Source organism: Panthera onca, chromosome B3, assembly GCF_046562875.1.
Source record: "Panthera onca isolate mPanOnc1 chromosome B3, mPanOnc1 haplotype 2, whole genome shotgun sequence".
Taxonomy (NCBI): Eukaryota; Metazoa; Chordata; class Mammalia; order Carnivora; family Felidae; genus Panthera; species Panthera onca.
In genome coordinates this window covers 137,734,644-137,755,864 of record NC_138344.1, presented here as the reverse complement: position 1 = coordinate 137,755,864, position 21,221 = coordinate 137,734,644, and the positions used below count along the sequence as shown (strand labels likewise).

Below are 21,221 nucleotides of genomic sequence, written 5' to 3'. Positions count from 1 at the left end.
AATAAGTATAGACAAAGGAATGACAGTGAATGAAGTTTGAAAATACCACAGTGTTAAAAAAAAAAAAAAGACATCGGTAGTATTTTTTTAATCCAGTGCACCTTTATTGTTTACTCTGTTCACTGTTCAGAATTTTCATACAGTCTTTCCAGAATCACACGCAACCTGGGAGATGGCTCCCTCCCCCTGACAGCCCATTTTATTCCCAACCAGCCTCCTCTTGTCCCTCGTCCTTACTTGTATGATATTCTGCCAGTGTCCAAGGAGTTCCCAAGGGTTATTTATTTTTATGGAGGAAGGGAGGGGGTGAGATGTGCAGAACTGGACTTTCACAAAGCCATCGGGTTTGTGAATGACCCTGAGGGCCCTTTCTTTCCTGCGTCTTCCCCTCCTGTGCATCATCTCTCTCTCCAGCAGCCCCGCAGCCCTCACTGGGCTAAGGAATCGGGCAGATCCGGGCAGATTCAGCCACATGATCTCGGGGAAGTTTCCTGATCTCTCGGAGCTCTTTCTTCTACAAATGGTGGCAAAAGAGCCCCTCCCATCTCGCAGGGGGATTACAGGGTTATAGGGGGATTTCAGCGACCTAAGGGATATAAAGTCTCTGGCACACAGTGTGCCCTAAATGCATGTCTACTTCCTTCTGGGAGGGAAGAGAAGACACCTGATGAATACTGTCAGAGTCAGGTGCTCGGGGGCATCTGCTTTATAAAAGAACCTGGTCCCTTAAAAGAGCACAAGAAGTGACTCTCTAATGGTGGAATTTCAGACACCACAACAAGGGGAGGGAGAGATCTGGCGGTAGCGACCTCCTGGGCATCATTTGAACCCAACTAGGCGAGCTGCTGCTTCTTTCATCCACGGGCAAGTCTGGCACCGGCAAAAGGAACCGTGACCCTCTTTGCCAGGGTATGTCGCCACAGCCAGGCAAAGGCCCTTCTCAGGGAGCCAGGAGCAGAGGGCAAATTTGTATATATTCACCCATCCCTACCAGGGAGGAAGTAGCTTTGTGTGGCTGTAAACCAGGAGCTTTAGGAAGCACAGCAATCTTTTAGGGTGATCACTGCATCCCCTTCTAGTGCCCTTAAAAAGTCACCTGTCATGGGGGCGTCCTTGCAGAGCCCGAAAGAGCCACGTGAGCTCTCACGCTGGACAGCCCACGTGCCATTTACACCCCGCCTCCTTTGGAAAAGGTCCCAGGCAGCTCGCTAACTAAGGAAGGAATTATGCCCCTGTGCTGGCCTTCCCTCCTCGTTCTCCCTAACGTGCACGGTATGTGGCCACTAAAATAAAAATCTGATCAATGTCACCAGAATGAAAAAATAATGCTGGCAATAAGAAGCCGAAGATTCTGTCCTAGAGTTGATCTGTGAACGTAGCTGCCCTCTCCTCTTCAATGACAGTCCTTTTTACGTTTTTTCGAAGCTGATCTATCGCTCAGTCCTCGTTCATGCAAAATTCTCAGTAAGGATATGGTACGACTAAGGTCCACATGCCCACAATCGTTTTAGATCTCCCATATAACAACAAAAAGCCGCTCAACGGACAATCTTAAAACATGCATCCACCAGGACCAGGGCTGGTACTATGGAAAAATGTCCTCCAGACCAGAGAGAGAGAGAGAGAGAGAGAGAGAAAGGGAGGGGGGGAAGGGAAAAGATTCAAGATGTTCGAAGCAGGACTAGAATGGCTATACCGCACAACACCTGCAGTCTACGGGGCGAAGCAGATAAAACCAACGAAAGCTCGAGGACTCGAGGAGCGCCTCTCCAAATATTTGGTTCATGCTAAAAAATAGAGCACATTTATTAAAAATATATATTTATAAACGTTGATATGAACAGATACACACGTCAAGCCAATGAAAAAAGAAAAATAAGTTATCTCCCCAGTATCAAATAGTTAGCCACGTTTGATGGATGGGATTCTGTCAGAGGGTGGCCCCTGTGGTTTCTCGTCCCGAACGGCTCGTGGTCGTCAAGTTAAGGTGAAGCCCGTGTCCCAGGAGACGCACCGACGAGCCTCGCCCGCCCTGTTCCTCCTTTCCAATGCGTGAAATCCATCAGAGACCCGGGATGAGGAGTTTCTGCACCCATCCGCTCACCCATGGCATCAAAGGCTGGTCTTCCGGGTGTTCTTTCGGGCCCCGGGCCAAAGACGTTGAGTTCCTTGTCGTGTGAATGAGTTTTGTTGGGTTCATTGTGCTTTAGTGTCTGCTCTTTGTAGCAGGAGTGGTTTGTTTTTGTGACCTCTTCTACAGTTCGAAGGCGCATTTGCTTGAGCAGCGTGTGTAGGTCAGGCCTGCTCGCTTGCACGGCAGCGTCCGATCAGTCACTTGCCGACACACAGGACTCCCGTCATTCGGCCATCCCCGAGGCCCCTCAGCACCCTCTGAGCCATTCACAGAGTGGTGTATATGTATACAAATATGATAACAATCAGGTTCAGAATGGTCCCGATAATCCCCAGCATCGCCAAGATGCTCTCTTCCTTACTCTCTCTCTCCTGGCCTCCTCTGTCCTCATCATTTCCACTCGTGATTACCATCTTGGTGGCAAATGTCTTTATCTTCCGCCCCAGGCTAACCTGTAATGGAAAGAGGCAGCACAAAAGACGATCATTTATAAGCATCCTCTCCACGGCAGGGCAGAGCCGGGGCGGAGGGGAGGGGATTTCACGCCTGGGCACTAGACCGTGCGTGGGAGTGAAACATCACCCAGGGATCCCATCCTGGGACACGCCGCTCTGAGCCACGGAGCAGTAGCAGAGCACGGCTTGTCAATTTCCAGGGTGACTGTCCTGACACTGACACGAAGAGATCGGCCCAGGAGTCCAGCCTGGGTGCCACCTTTTCTACCAAGCTTGTTCTCTCCCCTCTTCCTTGAAGCAGAGAACAGAAGCTACTGCACAGCAGTTGAACGAAAACACAGGCACCCTCCACGGCAGCGGGAATTTTACGTGCATTCACATCCTACATCACACCCCAGAAATGTCCCGTCCTGCATATGTACAAAGAGGGGTTCCTGCACACGACAGGAGCACTGGCTGCCACGTGGGCAGGGGTGGTCGGGACCCAGGGCAGGTGACTCACTGGGGCCAGAAGGACGGCAAGAGGATGAGAAGACTACCGTAAGAAACTCTAGCAGGAGTTTAAGTTGGAAAGTTCCTTGGCGTTAAAGGGACACATCTTGTACAACTGGGCCGGGCACCTGTGCACTTGGGGACGTGGGCGAGACGCTCGTACAAGCTCCGTTTGTGACAGCAGAGGACCAGAAGCCACCCAAACGTGCATCAAGTGTAGAACAGATGGACCCGTGGTGGTCCGCCCACTAGGCACGTCTGGATGTGATGGAATATTATACGGCAGTGAAATGAATGAGCTGAGGGCACCTGTGACAACGTGGAAAAAGCCCCAGCATGTGATGCAGAAGACTTTGTGCAGCAGGAGTCAAACCACAAAGGCTGAGAACAGGCACAACCAAACAAGATGGTGTTTAGAGACGCGTACAGTAAAAAAGCCTTGGTTTTCGAGCATAATTCGTTCCGGAAACATGCCTGTAATCCAAAGCACTTGTATATCAAAGCGAATTTCAAGAACCACTGGCTCAGTCGTGATCAGGTGACGTCCCGCCTCACGTACTATGCGCCCTGCAAGACATCGCTCGTTTATCAAGTTAATGTTTGTGAGCAATGTTTGCTCGTCTTGCGGAACACTGGCAGAACACGTTACTTGCGATCCGAGGTTCTACCGGGTTTGGTTTTTAGACAAAGCAAGCGAATAATTAACGCAAAATTCAGGAGAGAGGCTTCTCACAGGTGAGGACGAAGAGGGAGGCCATCTGGAAGGAGCACCAAGAACCTTCAATACACTGGCCACTTGCCCTTTGTTAAGCTGGGTGGGGGACACCTGGGTGTTCATTTTTGCCTCATTATCTTTTGAACTGTATTCATAGGTTCCAGATTTTTTTTTTTGTATGAGGCATTTTGCAGTAACTGAAATCATTTCTTTTTTTTTTAAATTTTTTCACCTTTAATAGCTCTAAAAGATAATTGTTTAGATGTTTAAAAAAATATCATAGGGTTTATAACAAATGTAGAACTAAAATACATGTAATAAGAATAGCACAGAAAGTGGAGACAGTAAATCTGTTGTAAGGATCTTCTATTTCAGGGGCACCTGGCTGGCTCAGTCGGTAGAAGACGCGACTCTTGATCGTGGAGTCGTGAGTTCAAGGGCCACCTTGGGGGTAGAGTTTACTTAAAAAAATAATAATGATGAACAAATAAATAATAAAAATTAAAATTAAGAATCTTATATTTTATGCGAAGGACTTCAATAGGATTTAGAGATCGATGGTGGTAAGATTTATATTCCAAAGACTGGAGCAACTCCTAAAAAAAAGGAAAAAGTAGAAGAGCTAATCAGCCAATAGTGGAGATAAAAACTGAACTGTAAGATATAATCAATTAGTCCAAAAAAAAAAAAAAACAAAACCAGGATAAAAGAAAAGAGGAGCAAAGAACAGATGAGACAAATAGAAAACCACTAAAAGAAAACCGTTTTCCGCCAGCCACTAATCTGAACCGTATGTAAAAAATGATCAGTGTGTGTGTCACGGCAGCAGCTTGTCTACTTGACGGGATGGGACTCAGACCAGGCCAGCACCCCACCTCACCCCGGCTGCACTTCCTCCTTTAGAGCCAGAAAGTGTTTCAGGCTCCGGCACTGTGATGGTTAATTTTATGCGTCACGTTGCCTGGGTCGTGGGGTGCCCTCACATCTGTCAAACGTTATTTGGGGCGACTCCATGAAGCTTTTTCTGGATGACATTCACATGCGAATGGAGAGACTGAGGATAGCAGATGGCTCCTCCTAAAGTGGGTGGGCCTCACCTAATCAGCCGAAGACCCAAAGAGAGCAAAAGGGCTGAGTAGGAGGAGTTTCTCCGGCCTGCCTGCCTTTGAGCTGGGGCATCACTTTCCCTGCCTTTGAATTCAAACTGAAACGCTGATTCTTCCTGGGTCTTGAGCTTGTTAGCCTTTGTCCTGAAACTAAACCCATTGGCTCTCCTGAGTCTCCTAGCTGCTGACTCACCCTGCAGATCTCGAAACTCGCCAGCCTCCATCATGACATGGGCCGATTCCTTACAATAAATCTCTTTTTATCTGTATGTATCTGTCTATCCATCTATCATCTATCTACCATCCATCTTGTCGTATCTGTTTCTCCGACTAATACAGGGGTCAGAAGATATCTCAGGGCAAATACCCGGGAAGGATCACAAACAGGAATCCAGGAAGGTGGAAGGTGTGGTTGCCAAGTGAATTATCTACACATCTCTTCCCCTGGGCCTGCGAATCCCCAAAAGGGCTGGGTAAGGCCGTGTGGATCAAGTCTAGATTTGGAGCCCAGTACATGCGAACAGGTGTCTGTATCAGGGACAGACAGACGATGAGTGAAGACAGGGGAATTAATGCAGCGTGAATGCATGCACAAATGAGTGGATAAATGTCTTAAAGCGAAGTCCCATTTCGTTCACAGCTTTAGTATAACCAGACAGGCTCAGGCTAGGCCAAGCTTCCGGCTGGATCTATTCGGTTGTCTTTCTTCTTTTTCCTAGTACGGTTTTTAATGATGCATAATACACACACAGAAAAGTGCCCAGACTTTAAATGTATAGCTTGACAAATGTTCCCACCTGTTTAGCTAGCATCAAGATCAAGAAATAGAACCTTCCAGAACCCCAGGAGGCCCCTGTGGCACCCTATTCCATTTACTATCTTTTCTGCCTTCTCCCCCTCTCCCCCCAAAAAAAAACCCACTACCCTGGTTTCTACACCCTAGGTTAGTTCTGCGTGTCTGTAAATTTTACACGAATAGAATCATACAACACATCCTTGTTCTCCCCCTCAGTCCTATGCTGGTGAAATTCACCTGTGTTGCGTGTAGCTTGTGGCTCATTCATTCTTATTGAGAACAGTACCCCATTATATAAACAGACCCATGATTTATGTCTCTATTTACTGCTGATGGACATTTGGATTTCTTCCAGTCTGAAGCCATCATGCTGCTCGGAACGTTCTTGCACACGTCTGCTGGCAAACGTTAAAAGCGTGCATTTCCCCCAACGTTTTACATACAAGTTTTCAACATGCAGACAAGAAAAATTTCCAGTGAGCACCCACACACACACCATCAGAATGCCACCATGAACAGGTTACTACACTTGCTTTAGCAAATATCTGTGCGCCTACCCGTCCATCTTCCTTTTTGGGTGTATTTCAAAATAAACTGCAAATATGATTACACGTCTGCTTAAATCCTGCAGCATGCATGGGTTAACTAGCATTCAATATTTGCTTGCAATTTTTCTTTTGACGTAAAACTTGTACGTGTGCGATGTCCTACTGGCTACCTGAGCCCGGGAGAGGAACCGCTGAGGTATAGGGCGTGCACGTGTTGTGGTTTACTAGATGGTGCTCGACAGTCCCCCAAAGGGGTTGTGTCCGCTTGTTTGTGAGTGCTAGAGTGATGATCGTCTCTTTTCTTCTGGTCACTCCATAGCCCAGCCTCTGCACCAAGTCACGAGAAGGTGCAAGAACTTTAGAAACCCACTCCTTTCTCTGCTCTGGACAGACATCTAGCCAATGAGTAGCCGTTAGCTCCTTAGAGGGTCTCTTGTGGCTTGGAGTCTCTTTAGCTGGACCTCGAGCCCCAAGAGAGCAAGAAAGTTCACCTCCAAGCACGGTGCCCGGCGTGGGCCGGGCGCTGGGAGAAGCGTGCAGAATGAATGTGTACTGCGGACGGACGGGCATCTCCCGGTCTCTGCAGGGCAGGGAATGCATCGCCACGGTTGGTCTAAAGAGACGCTGTTAGTGTTGCCCTTAAAACCCAAGACCGATCATCACAGTCACTCAAGCAAAACAAAGTGCCTGTCAGGGAGGCAGCTTGGCTTCAAGGCTTAATTTAGCCTCTTCCCTGAGTTAACCCGAGATAACTCTGACTCAGGGGGAAGTGGAGGGGAATAATCAGGTCGACCGTATTTACTTTCTGAGGGCTCTGCAGCAAACCAAGGCCTTCTCCGCCTCACAGAAGTCCGTTACACCCCGAAGTCTGTTTCTACAGTGCTTGACTCATCAGCCTGAACTTCCCCGCGGAAACCAGGCTGGGAGTGAAGCTCCCAGGGGAGCTACCGAGGGCTTCCTAGGAGAGAAGTGGTTGGAACGTTCTTTTCCTGGGACAAAGTTGTCTGGCCAGAGTGTGCAGGATGAAGAGAGGAAGATTAGCCTGGAAGCCACAGCAGTAATAAACGTGGGAGGAGAAACAAAACCAAAATAACACAGAGAGCAAAGTCTGGGGCTGAGCAACACGGGACATAAAGCTTACTTCCATTCCTTCACTCCCTCGTTCACTCGTCCCTCCCTGCCCGGGACTGGGTGGGAGGGGAATCAGAGAGTGACTGCCTGATGGATGATAAAAGCACTTCTTTTGGGGTGAGAAAAATGTTCTAAAACAGATTTTGGTGACGGTGGCACAACTCTGTGTATATACTAAAACCACGGAATTGTACGCTTTAAATAGGTGAATTTTGTGGTTTGTAGAGTGTATCTTTTTTTTAAGTTTGTTTATTTATTGTGTGAGAGAGAGAGAAGGGGGAGGGGCGGAGAGAGAGAGAGAGAGAGAGAGAGAGAGAGAGGGAGAGAGAGAATCCCAAGAAGGCTGTGCGCTGACAGCACAGAGCCCAAAGCGGGGCTCAATCCCACAAACCGTGAGATTGTGACCTGAGTGAAAAATCAAAGAGTTGGACGCTTCACCAACTGAGCCACCCAGACATCCCTTCTGCATCTTAATGAAGATTTATTTAAAATAATCACAAGCATGTGTAAAATCTTTATAAAGAATATCAGAAAACTTTACCAATAGACTTAAAATTAGACCAACACAAAAAGGGAGAGGTATACCATCTTCATGGAGTGCAAGATTCCACATCCCCAAATCATCAGTTCTTTCCAATGTGATCTACAGATTTGCCACCCTCCAGGCAAAATTTCTTCAGGGTTTTTGGTGCTATTTGACAGGCTGGCTCTAAAATGTGTATCAGATTGAGAAGGGATAACAATAGCTAAGATCTTCACTAAAGAAGAATAAGGGAAGGGGGATTTGCTCCAAAAGACCTCAAGAATCACCATGCTGCTTTACTAATGAAATCTTAGACAGACAGACCAAGAGAACAGAAACAGCTACATGTGCATGGACAATGCTGATCAGTGGGAGGAAATAGGCCTGTGGATAAATAGTGCTAGAGTAACTAAGCATCCGGTGGGGGGAGGGGAATGGAATTGAACCAGTGTTTCATCAATTCCCGATGGATTAGAGACAGCTGTGGAAGGGAAAACTTAAGACCTTTTAGAAGACAATACAAGTGACTATCTTCATGACCTTTTGGTAAGGGATATCTTTTTTTAAATTTAATTTAATTTAATTTTTTTAATATAAAATTTATTGTCAGATTGGTTTCCATACAACACCCAGTGCTCATCCCAACAGGTGCCCTCTTCAATACCCATCACCCACCCTTCCCTCCCCCCATCAGCCCTCAGTTTGTTCTCAGTTTTTAAGCGTCTCTTATGGTTTGGCTCCCTCCCTCTCTAACCTCTTATTTTTTTTTCCTTCCCCTCCCCCATGGTCTTCTGTTAAGTTTCTCAGGATCCACACAAGAGTGAAAACATATGGTATCTTTCTCTGTATGACTTATTTCATTTAGCATAACACTCTCCAGTTCCATCCACGTTGCTACAAAAGGCCATATTTCATTCTTTCTCATTGCCACGTAGTATTCCATTGTGTATATAAACCACAATTTCTTTATCCATTCATCAGTTGATGGACATTTAGGTTCTTCACACAATTTGGCTATTGTTGAGAGTGCTGCTATAAACATTGGGGTACTATATATATATATCTTATATCTTATATATATCTTATATCTTATATATATCCTATAAGATCTTATACGGCTATCTTAATAAGACATAAGACTCAAGCTATAAGACAGACTACTAATACAAGCAATCACATTAAATTTAATGTTTATGAAAAAAGACCATAAAAAAGTGAAGTTATTAAATGTGTTATATTAAAGTTATATATATATTATACATATATAAATTATATAAATTATATATATATAATATATATTATGTATATTATATATAATATATATTATATATAAAGTTATATATATATTAAAGTTATAAATGTGTCATATATACACCTTATATATACTCTATATATCACACATATCTTGTTACAGTCAAGTCAGTGAGAAAACGATAAACTTCCAGTAGAAAACTGGGCAAAAACCACGTTCGGGAACTTCCCAAAAGAGTGAACAGCCATAAAGAAGCTAAACCTCAGTAATCAGAGAAACGCAAATTAAAATACGAGCTGCTCCCCAACAGTCATCGGCTTCACAAGAGCTATAAGGTCCAACCAACCGCCCAACACGGACGACACAGCTTCTGAAGTCACAGGAGCACAAGCTGGATGCTGTCACTCGGGAAAGCAGGATGACATCACCTTGTAAAGCTGAACATGCGCAGGCCCTGTGACCCGCCTCCCACCTTCGGGCTCCCACCCTGAACACACCTGCGACGACCTACCAGGTTACACGGCCGTGAACGTTCACGGACAGGGTCACCCGCGGCAGCCTGGACCTACTGTCCCGTTTCACACATGGCACTTACGTACGGCGGTGAAAATGCCATCGCACACACGTATGGATGGCCAAAGAGCACTCGAAGGGTGTTTCCCTTTAGAGAAAGTTTGGAAACAGCCCTACGTTATCCAGAGATATAAATGTGACAAAATTCCAAGGAAAAAGCGAGAGAATCGCAAACACGAAGGCAGGGGAGCCCATACTAGTGAGTGGAGAGGGGCAGTGGATGGGGTCAGGGAAGGGTGCTGGGGGAACCCCAGAGGTACTGGCGATACTCCTTAAGCTGGAGAGTGGGTACGTGGGTGTTTGTTCTTTATACTTTGCATTTTGTAAGGATGCTTCCGGTATCTAAGAAACGATCAAACAATTAATTAATCATCATCACAGCGGAGTAACTGTAAAACAATATCGATAACAAAGTAACAATAGCCACAACGGTAACAACAGGAGTCGAAAGACCGGGGGCATCGAGTCTGCTCAATGCCAGAAGCAGCTCCAACCGGGAAGGGGGCCACCCAACTGACGGACAGCTCCGTTCCGAGCCCACCTGCCAGCCGGTCCTCTGCTGGGCCGCTTCTGAAAACCACGCTCATAGTTTGCCCAGTGGAGACGTAGGGCCTTGGAAAAGAGGCCACAGGAATACAGGATGCGGGGTGCGGCCCGGGTGTGGGGGCTGCAGGGCCACGTGGGAGGGGAGCCCGGACAGAAGTCAAGGGCTCCGTGTGGCCCCTGCAGTCACAGCCCGTCAGGGCCAGCAGGCACTGCGGTCGCTGGCCACCCGTCCATGCCCTTCTTTTGGTGACATTTCCACCCAGGCCGAGTCCATCAGAAGCTCCCAGAGCCCAACCCCGGGGTAGGGCGCTGAGGGCAGGTCGGCTCTAAATGCTGGGTCATCGCGGCCACGGCTCCAGAAGGAGCCTCCTGTGGCTGGTGCCACCTGGGTGCCTGGAGCCAGCCTGACTTCTGCCCTTTTTCAGGTTCTGTTGCCCGTTTCCTTCTGTCCCATAAATGACCTTCTCTAACTACCCTGAAAAATACTGTGTTTTTGCTGAAGGCAGTCAAACCCATTCCTTATCCACATCCGCCGCTTATGACCAAGGAACGTGTACTCGCACAGAACACACATTAAGTGCATTTTGTTTGCTTCCTCATCTGCCCTTCGAATCCCCCCCACAGGAGCTCCACTGTTGTTTTCTGGGTACCTCCTGTCACTCGAACTCACCACTGTCAGGCCAGCTTATTCCACCTGCCCACAGCTCAGTCCAGAATGTTCTTCCTTGCTTTCAAATGGCACATCCTCGGGGCACTGGGTTGGATCAGTCAGTTGAGCATCCAACTTCAACTCAGGTCACGATCTCACTGCCCAAGGGTTTGAGCCCCGCATTGGGCTCCGTGCTGACAGCTCGGAGCCTGGAGCCTGCTTCGGATTCTGTGTCTCCCTCTCTCTGCCCCTCTCCCACTCACGCTCTCTCTCTCTCCCTCAAAAATAAACATTAAAAAAAATTTTTAAATGGCACGCCCTCACTGTAACCTACATCCACTGGAACCACGTGTATAACTGGGAACTAAGCAAAAACAAATCCCCAGTATAACTGGGAACTAAGCAAAAACAAATCCCCATTGTCTTCTGCAAGGCAACACTCGGGTTTTGAAAAACTGATAGGAAGTGAGAAGCGCTGGCCTCAAATACATCAGCCCTGACTCCGTAGTTCGCTAGTTGTGTGACTTGGCCAAGCTGCTTCAGCTTGATCAGTTTGAAGTCAAAGGCAGGGAAAGTGACATCAAGACAAGGAGAGGCACCAGATCATCCAAATTCTTTCCACGACTCGCTGACCGCGTTCTCTGGAGTGACTCAGGCTCAGCCACCATTCCAAGTGGAAGATTCACTCCGATCCACTCCTGCCTGGAAATTCACAATCACCGGAGTGGCCCATCGAAGGGATGCGGCGGAACCCCTCCCCAGAGAGAGAGACCTCAGGGGTCACCTAAGGACCGTGCTTCCAGCAAATATGCCCAGAGCACCCGTGCTGATCCAAGCTCCGGACTAAGCCACAGGCAAACGCCGAGAGACCCAGGCCTTTGGCGTTCAAGGACCTCAGGGCCCAGGGAGGGGAAAAGACCAGCAGATCACGGTGGCGATGTGAGCGCCAGGCACGGGGCGGCACGAAGAATGCAGCAGCCTCAACCTGCCTGGGAGGGCACATGGGGAACTGTCCCTGAAAGATGGGCAGCGTTGAAGCGGACGTGTGCAAGTCTAGTGGGATCAGCTCGGCGACGGCAGAGGAGGGGCGTGCAGTCAGGAGGCCAGCAGGTACAAAGGAAAAGCAGGAGGGTGGAAGGCTGCAGCCTGGCGGGGTGATGAAGCATCCTGGCGAGCGAGGGAAGAGCCGAGGTTGCAGGCGGAAAAGAGGCCAGAACAGCAGCTCTTGCAAACCACACAAAAGAATTTTGGAATTCAATAGGTGCAACACACCCGACTCGTATTTACTTTCTCGACGGTACATGTAGGCATGTATACTCTTTGGTATGCCTGAGATACCTCGTCATAAATTTAAAAAACCCATTTGGCTCCTATAATCAGGCAGGCTGCATTAACCGGAAGCTGGTGACCTGCTCTCTAGGTCAGACGGAACGTTCTAGATGGAACGTTTCCATCGGATGGCTCCTGGCTCTGCCACCATCTGAGGCCTTGCTCTTTGCCTTTTCGGGCCTCGGGAAATTCACTGGGAGCCTCTCTCCAAGGGACAGGACCCCCGCACCCAGCTGAGGTCCTCGGCAGGGGCTGGGCGTGTCTCTAGAGGATGAACCCCTCTGCATATGCCCGCGCCCAGCCCGGGGGGCCACAGAATGGCCTGGGTGCCACGGATGGCCACTCAATGGAGTGGCAGACAGGACAGCCCCGGGGACCGGAATTTACTCCGAGTCTCCAAGAGTCACTGAAGAGAAGGAACATTTGCAAAGCATTTAATCTGCTCAACAAAAGTTCATGATTCTTCTTACGAACAAGCAGAGCACTGTCCCTCTTTAACTGCCAAAGGGTTGCCAGATCTGCCTTTGCACACGAGGCCCACCTCTGTCATGCTGTGGCTCGTAACTGCTCCTCTGGCTACACACGGCCATAACAATCATAGCTGCTAATTAGTCAGCACGACGTATGGGCCAAGCCCTGTACCATTCAGCCGGCCAGCCGCTCAACACAGGTTTATCCGGCACCTGCTATACTCTGGGTCCTTTTCTAGAATATTGGGATACAGACAAACGGAAGTGTTATTCCTATTTTAGAGATACAGAATTGAGATTCAAAATAATTACTCAACACCTACAAGACGCCAGGCACCGGTGCAGGCAGGAGGGAGCAGCAGTGAGTAAAACAAAGAACTCCTCAAACAATGGAGTCGGGATTGAACCCAGCAGCCAATTCTGCTACCCAAAGCTGCCCATCTCCTGCCCTGCCCCCGGTGCACCCCCCACGCAGAGCTCCTGCCACAGTGCTGCCTTTGCTCACGCTCCCTTCCTGGCTTGGACAACTGCCGCCTGTCCTTCCAGGCTCAGCTCGGTTGACAGTATCTCCAGGGACCCCCTCTTGATGTCGGGAGGCCGCTGCAGACCCCATCTGAGCATCTCCTGCCTGAGTCCGTAACTATCCCTTTATCTGCGGTCTCCCCCACTGAACTGTGATGCGAGTTCCTCAGGAGGGACAGGCCTGGGTCCCATTCATCTCCCTGCCCCTGCCCCCGCCCCCGCGCCTGGAGTTCAGATGGTGCTCAGTGTACCGAGTGGAAAGGAAAGATGGACCTCAAGCGAGCCTGGGGAGGCCCAGCTTCCAGGTCAGGGGAGGGCAAGGCATGGGAGGCAGCTGAATGGATGACAGGGATGGTCCAGCCCAGCCGGCTAGAACTTACCAGAGAGAGACAGGCCGTGAGAAGAACCTACGGTCAAGAGGACACGCCCTCTTCCCTGACTCTCCAAGCAGGGGGTCCACCAGGGTAGGCAGACTGGGCTAGTTTGTGTGTGGGTGGGGTGGTTGGGGACACCTGGTGGGGAGCCCAAGGGGTCCTCTGCTCTGGGACCAGGTCAGAGAGACCCCTCCTGCCCCAGCAGGTCCTGGCCTCTTCCTTCTCTTGAGTGCAAGTGCCACACTCAGAGCCCTGGACAGAGTGGGACCTGCCTTCCCTTCTCCTCCTTTGCGGGAGAAAGAGCCTGGGTAAACCTCCCTGGGCTCAGTTTGGTCACGTGACCAGGGAGCGCAGGGACCCAGATGGTAAGGTACAAGGGCCTTCGGTGGACTTCTTTCTTCCCTAACTAAGGAGGCTTAGTCTACTGTGTGTGGAGTAAGGAAAGTGTGAACACTGATTACAAAGAGAAAAAACAGCTCCCGGTACTAACACTTAAGGGTAAATTAATCAGTATTTCCCATGTTCAGATGAGAGCACATTCCTTAGTTTTGGGGAAAATTAATTATATTAGCCTAGATTTCCCCAAGGAGCCCAAGTCATGAGGTAGCTCTGTGATGAGGTGGCTTAAACCAAGAGGTGAAAAAGAGACTCAGGCCTGTGGTATGGCCCACCAGCCCCATGGACAACATCACACCTACCTGCCAAGCACCCACTTGGCCATGGACCCCACTTGCTTGTAGACTCCACCCCCATTATCCAGGACCAGCAGGAAACAGGGAAGGAGCCTGGGACTCTAGAGAGCTAGCTTTGAGTTCCTGACTGGCCCCCGATGAGCTGCGTCACTGAAACACATGACCCGCCCCCTCTAATACTCATCTGTGATGGACTCAGGATGGACACGAACCGGTGACTTGTAACAAGAAACAAGTATTTTCCAACAGCTGAGCAAACAACTTATCAGAAAGGCAACTTTGCAACAAATGCACTGGCTCTCCAACGTAGCGACTCGACTCCTTGGACTCTACCATGAAGATAACCCCCAGCTCTACAAAAAAAAAACACCTGCAAGTTCATTCACCGAAGCATCATTGGTAAACGCAAAACTATGAGGAGCAACCTAAGTGCCTGGACAGAGGCAAGTGGCTGAATAAACTCTGGTACCTGCACACGTGGAGCACTGTGCAGCTGTAAAGAAGGGAAGGGTGATGTGAACAGATGTGGAGAGAATTCCACGACATACCATCCCGTTAGAAAAGCAAAGGGTGAAAGACTACTACGGTCTGCTACCAATCGCGGAAGAAAGGGTTACAAAATACACAACCCGCTCTTTGGACAGCAGGAGTCAGATATGGAAGAGACGGGCTCTCTAGAGGGGCGGGCGCTAAAGGAATGGAGTGATGGGGATGGGATTGGGATGCAGAGGACAGAGGGAGTGACCCTTCTCGGAGTAGGTCTTTCAGGACAGATCTGACTTCAAAGCACTGTATCGTTCCACGCGGCCCTCATGTACCCAACACACAAAAAAATGACTGTAACCGACCAAGACGAGAGGGAAACCCAAAGTGGAGTATTCATACCAACAGATGGACCAAACGAGTACAAATACATAGCTTACCCACATAGAAGGGGATAGGGAAAAAAACAAAGAACCAAACAAAACGAAGTAAAACCACTCACCTAAGAGACTTTGGAAAACAGGATCCTGACCAAACAGTGGAGAGCCAAAGACAAGACACCAAACACAGACGCTGTCACCCTGTCACCGACTGGGAAAGTGTTTCCCACCGGAGTGTGGGTTAGCAATTCGGAACTCCCGTATACTTGAGTTAAGAAAATACATTGTAGCTACTGAGGACGGCCTCTCCGGGCTGGAGAAAGAAGTTAAAATAAGGAAAGGGGAGACCGGGAACGTGGAGCTCCTGATGCTGGGACTAGAATTTGAGAGCTCCGAGCCGACTCATGGTTCTCAATGTACAGACAGGTGGGCAGACCCAGAAACACATGTGATGTGTTAGTGAGCGTCCATGTTATCCCAGCTCTGTCCCCTAAAGGGGCCTAAAAGCAGTGACGTCCCAGAAGCAGTGAGCACACTCGGCCTCCAGACCTTGGTTTCTAGGCACCTGCTCCAGGGACAGGACCCAGGGCTCCTTGGAGAAGGACTGATTGTAGGGCTGGGGAAGGGAAAACAGAAGCCGAACCCTGAACACCTTGTGATTCGAGAAAGCAAGAATGTGCCCCCGGAAAGACGAGGGGGCACGGGCGGGCCAAAAACACGAGCACAAAATTGAAGAAGATCCTGATATTAGGCCAAGTCTGACACAATCTGAGCCAGAAAATGAAAAACCACCGTATCAGATTGTAATTCATAGAAGAAAGGAAATACCCGGGGGTCTATACTGATGGAAATAATCACATAAATACACACATGGGGGAGAAGGGCTAGTTCTTTCTTACAGTAGAATTTCTAAGCAATAAATGTGGAAGGAAAGCAGGAATTAGGAAAATCACCATTAGGCAAACTTTGCAACAGTAACTGCTGGAGGCAAGATCCGCCGACAGATGCTAAAACTAACGGGTGGAAGTTTAAGGAGAAACCGGATTTGCATGGTCTCAAAGTACTTCTCCCAAGGAATTTGTAGGAAAGATGGGGACTTGAGGGTAGAGGAGCCTGGCAGACACCATCCCGGCCAGCGATCAAGGTCATCATCAGAGTGACAGGACACGGACACCATGACCAACCCCCCACCCCCCGCGCCCGGCAGGAGGCACGGTTCTTGCCCAGAATGCACACCTCCGAGCCACTCCTGACGAACCCAAACCTCAGACAAACCCAAACTGAGGGACATCCTACAAAATAACTGGTCAGCACTTTCCAAAAGCACCAGGCGCGTGGGAAACAAGGAAAGTACAAGAAACCGTTCCAGACGGGAAGGGACCAGGAGACCCAGCTAAGAATAAAGCCCTGTGGGGTCCCGATGGGGTCCTGGGACAGAAAAGGACACGAGCGGAAACCCTGGTGACGTCTGGACAAGGTGTGTGGTTCAGTCGGTCGTGTCGTACAAGGCTCCCTTTCTGGGCCTGGTGACCTCACTCTGGTCATGCACGCTGAGGACCTGAGGATAAGTTGGGTGAGGGGAACCTTCTCAACTATTTCTACACCTTTCCAGTCTAGCTCGGTGTCTTTGTTTAGAAATAAGAGGCCGTGTTTATTTTTATTTTTATTTTTTTAAATATGAAATTTGTTGTCCAACTGGTTTCCATACAACACCCACTGCTCGTCCCAACAGGTGCCCTCCTCCGTGCCCCTCACCCACCCTCCCCTCCCTCCCACCCCCCATCCACCCTCAGTTTATTCTCAGTTTTTAAGAGTCTCTTATGGTTTGGCTCCCTCCCTCTCTAACTTTTTTTTTCCTTCCCCTCCCCCATGGTCTTCTGTTAAGTTTCTCAGGATCCACGTAAGAGTGAGAATATATGGTAACTGTCTTTCTCTGCCTGACTTAATTCGCTTAGCATAACCCTCTCCAGTTCCATCCACGCTGCTACAAAAAGGCCATAGTTCATTCTTTCTCATTGCCACGTAGTATTCCATTGTGTGTATAAACCACAATTTCTTTATCCGTTCATCAGTTAAGACGTCATGTTTAAATTCATCATTCAATTATTCCACTAACACTCATGCCAACCCACCAGGCCTTTGCTGGGCCCTACTTAGGATTTGTTTCAGTGTGAATCCTTTGTGGGGGAGGCAGGGGGACAGATGCTAAGGGGTCTTAGCTCCGAACCAGAGCTTCCAGGGACCTTTGGTCCCAGGTCCCAGTTTGTTCCTTGGTTACAGAGAGATCCCCAGAACCTAAGGGAACTTCTGGAACATTCTGCCCAACATCCTCAGCCAGAACCAGAATCCTGAAGGGAAGGGGTCCAGAGTTAGGCCCTATGGGGTTCTCTCGAATTCCTGGATCCCCCTGCAGACCCTGCCCACCGTGGTTCTTAGAAACAGTTGGGATCCGAAGCCACCATCATTCAGGAGCTCCGTCTCAAGGGCCCCGGGTTCCGGTCACTTCGGATTCTGTGTTTGGGAGCTAATCATACCCAGGCTCTCTCAGCACACATCTGTGGCTTTCTTTTTAGGACCAGCTTCTGACTGTGCAGGCTCTGTGAGTTCCTGTCCCAGAAGCCTGCTTGGCGACCCTGGGTCTGGGCTGTTGACTTCCGTGCCTGTCCCCCACCCTCCAGGGACAAGTGCCCTACTCTAGAGCCCCAGCTGTTCTGCTCCTGAGGCTGTGGGGGGTGGGAGGGAAGGGTCAGGCTGCCTGCCTTCCTGAGTCCTGCCTGTGTTCACCTCGCCTCTCCTGCTCCTTTGCTCCTTAGTCCTTCATCTTTCAGTGTCCTCCACTGCCCGGTGCCCCACAGACCCTACATGCCGTCTGGCTTGTCTGGTCTCAGTGTGTGTGCCAGATGGGCTTTTCCCCAGCTCCCCGAAGAGGCAGTCCCAGTCTAGGCCAATCACCTGGGCCACGCAGCCTGTCTCCAGGTGTGGCAGGCCAGGCTCCCGATCTTTCCTCAGGGACTCAGCAGACGCTAGGTCCCATGGGAGTGAGCAGTCAAAGGCGTTCAGACCCCGCAGAGCCTGCCAAACGCCTCCTCCCCAGCCGTGGCGATTACAGATCACAACAAGCCTGCCACCCTCGCCCATCGAGACGCAAGCATCTGTGTCCCCTCCCCGTGGGTGACAGCCCACAGTGGCGGTGACCCTGGGAAGTCTCTGGGCCCAGCCCTAGGAGACTGGCCGCTGGCACCTGCCGTCTCTCGGAGCGCACCGCTCCGGGGGGGGGGAGCCAGTCACCAGGTCAGAAGTCCGGTGACCCCGGGACTGCCTGCTACGAAGAACCCCGAGCGAGCCACCTGGAGAGGAGCGTGGAGACAGAGGCCAGCCGGCCACCAGATGTCCCAGCGGGGGGTCCTCAGCTCCAGCACAGGATGGCCCCCTCGTCAGAGCCGCCCCGCTGAGCCCACCCACCCCCAGAACCGCGACAGATAATGATGACTTCTGTCTCAAACCGCTAAGTTGTAGATCGGTCTGTTACATACCAATAGGTAACAGGACCCTGGCTGAAAGAGGCTGGTGTTCGAGAGCCTGAAGGAAAGGTTTTTCTTCTTCAAGCAGAAGCAAGCGCTCCCAGCAAGATCTGATAAACAGGCAGCCAGAGCCTTCTGCGGAACAGCAAAGATCATGAACATTCTCATTTGTAAAGTGAGAGTCATGGTTCCCTGGGGAATCAGATGAGCCCCATGTCAGCCGGAAAATGGACCGAGCTGGCTATGTCTGGGATTATGTCCCTGCGTGTCACTGTCTGTGTGTATGGGGACTAGGGGACGGGGGGAGGGCCAGTCACCTCAGTTACAAGTCTTTTGCACATCCCAGGAATCAAGCAGAGTCTCTGCATTTCAGGTCTGGTCGTCCCTCACACGGACAGCCCTGCTTGGCTACCTACGCGCCTCCCTTCCTGCTGGCCGAGCAACTCGGATGCTGGGAAGCCAGTTCGAGGAGCCTCTGGGCTACTGGGCACTTCCTGGGGGTCAGGCAGTGATCTGAGCACTTCAAACCCACTGGCAACTTTAATCTCCACAACAAATGAGGTGGGGGTGGTGCGGCCGGTCTTCACATTTATAAATGAGCAAAGCGGGGCCAGCAAGGTGGACAGACTTGCCCTGGCCGGTCCCCCAGCCAGCAGGTGGAAGGGAGCTGGGATTCGAACCCACGCCTCGGACGGGGCCCACGCTCCCAGGGGCCCTGATCTATGGTTTCCTGGCGGGTGGCCACAAACCTTCCTCCTTTCATCCCTGAACCTATCTCCTTGTCTGCAAAATGGGGTAACGCTTACCTAGCTCTCCGTCAGCGCGCTTTATGGCTCAATGAGGCACATAAAGGGTATTTACTAAGAAAATGTACTTTCCCTTTTGTTTTCTCTTTCTTCCAAAGTCCCACAAGGGAAAGGAGAATTCTTTTTCAAGAAATCTCACTTGAAGATTTTGATCAGATCAGAAAGAGAAGCTGAACGAGTATGAGGGGAGGTGGGACCTCCCTGAGCAATACGGAGGTATCAGATTTTTTAAAAAAATGTTTATTTTTGAAACAGAGAGAGAGCGTGAGGTAAGGGCAGAGAGAGAGAGAGGAAGACAGAGAATCCCAAACAGGCTCCACGCTGTCAGCACGGAGCCCGCCGTGGAGCTCGATCCCACGAACCGTGAGATCATGACCTGAGCCGAAATCAAGAGTTGGACGCCCCAGGGAGGCATCGGTTTTTAGTCCTTCTCCCCAAGGTCTATGGTGAGAGGTCCAACTGGAAATATGGAAAGGATGTGGCCAGAAAGTCCTTCTAAGGAGCCCATCCCATGATTCCCCAGTGCCTGTGAGTCCCCACGTCTAAACACCACTGGGGAGACCCCAGGGTTTCCTAATAGCTCCTGTAACTGAGATTTCTTAGCAATTCCCATCTTGCTGAGCAAATGACTCAGCCCGTGAGCTGTGGCTCAATAGTGTGTATTTCATGAATATTTTTCTTTGGAGGGCTGTACCCATCAACATCTCACTTACTCAGGAACATCTGCATTTTAATGTGATTTTTTCGACACAACCAGACAGCTGGGTGGGTTTTACCCACTCCTGAGGTACAAAAATCTCATCTCTGCAGATGGATCTCTCCAAGTGTGTTTGTGTCCAGACTGGAAATCGCATCCATCTGAATGATAGCATTTTTTTTTTGCAGAAACTGCTACTGACACACCGAGGAAAGTCAGGGTTACAATTTTGATCCAATACTTGTCCAAAATGAACAGGGGGGAAAAAATAGCTTAAATGGATTTTGCTACAAAGTGTCATCACTGAAAAAATTTACATGCTGTGGCTCCTGCCTGCCTCTCCAAATTCCTCTTCCTTTTTCTCTCAGTCATTCCTGCACCAACTAGACCAGCACCCTCTATTTTTTTTTTGAAAATATCACCCCAGGGCCTTTGCACTAGCTATCTCCTCTATCAGAATTCACGTTGCTCTAACTTCTGTGCTCACTTGCTCTCTCACGGTGTTCAGGCTTGGCTCAGACCTCCCGTCGTCAGGAAAGCCTTGCTGGCCACCTTGTGGATAAAGGCCTGACACTTTCACTCACCATGCACATGCCCTACTTGATTTGCATCAAAGGGCTGATCACGGCCTGACCACTCCTCGCCACGTTGAAGATAAGCTACGATAGCAATCATGTCCTCCGAGGGAGCCCCCACGCCAAGAACAAAGCATCAAGAGTACTGCAGAGACAGTCAGTTGTTTCCGAATGAATGCGCTAAGTGCCCATTTTCCAGAAGAGGAAGTTGTGACTCACTGGGGGCATGTGATCTGTTTACAATGGCACGGCCAGGAGCCAGGGGCGTCAACCCTTGGTTTGCCACGCACTCAAATCTGCTGGACGAACTCTTACATTATACACTTGCATAACTTACTTTTTCTGACTCGATCCAAGCACATGGGCTCGATCCCACGAACCATCTGCATGAGGCCTGATGCCCAGCAGATACTCAGAAAATGCTTGTGGAAGGAGGTCTCGATGCATGAGCA

At 49.8% G+C, this 21,221-nt stretch overlaps 1 protein-coding gene across 3 annotated transcripts in view; it reads right to left on the bottom strand.

Annotated features, from left to right (window-relative positions):
- Positions 1–96: 96 nt before the first annotated feature.
- The window catches only part of TUNAR (transmembrane neural differentiation associated intracellular calcium regulator), a 48,469-nt gene continuing 27,344 nt past the window's right edge, over positions 97–21,221 (bottom strand). For all 3 annotated transcript variants that reach the window (XM_081795988.1, XM_060620687.3, XM_081795989.1), the window contains one exon: positions 97–2,586. In XM_081795988.1, the coding sequence (XP_081652114.1) occupies positions 2,401–2,547 (147 nt within the window). In that variant the 5' untranslated portion in view covers positions 2,548–2,586 and the 3' untranslated portion in view covers positions 97–2,400. The remainder of the gene's footprint in view (positions 2,587–21,221) is intronic.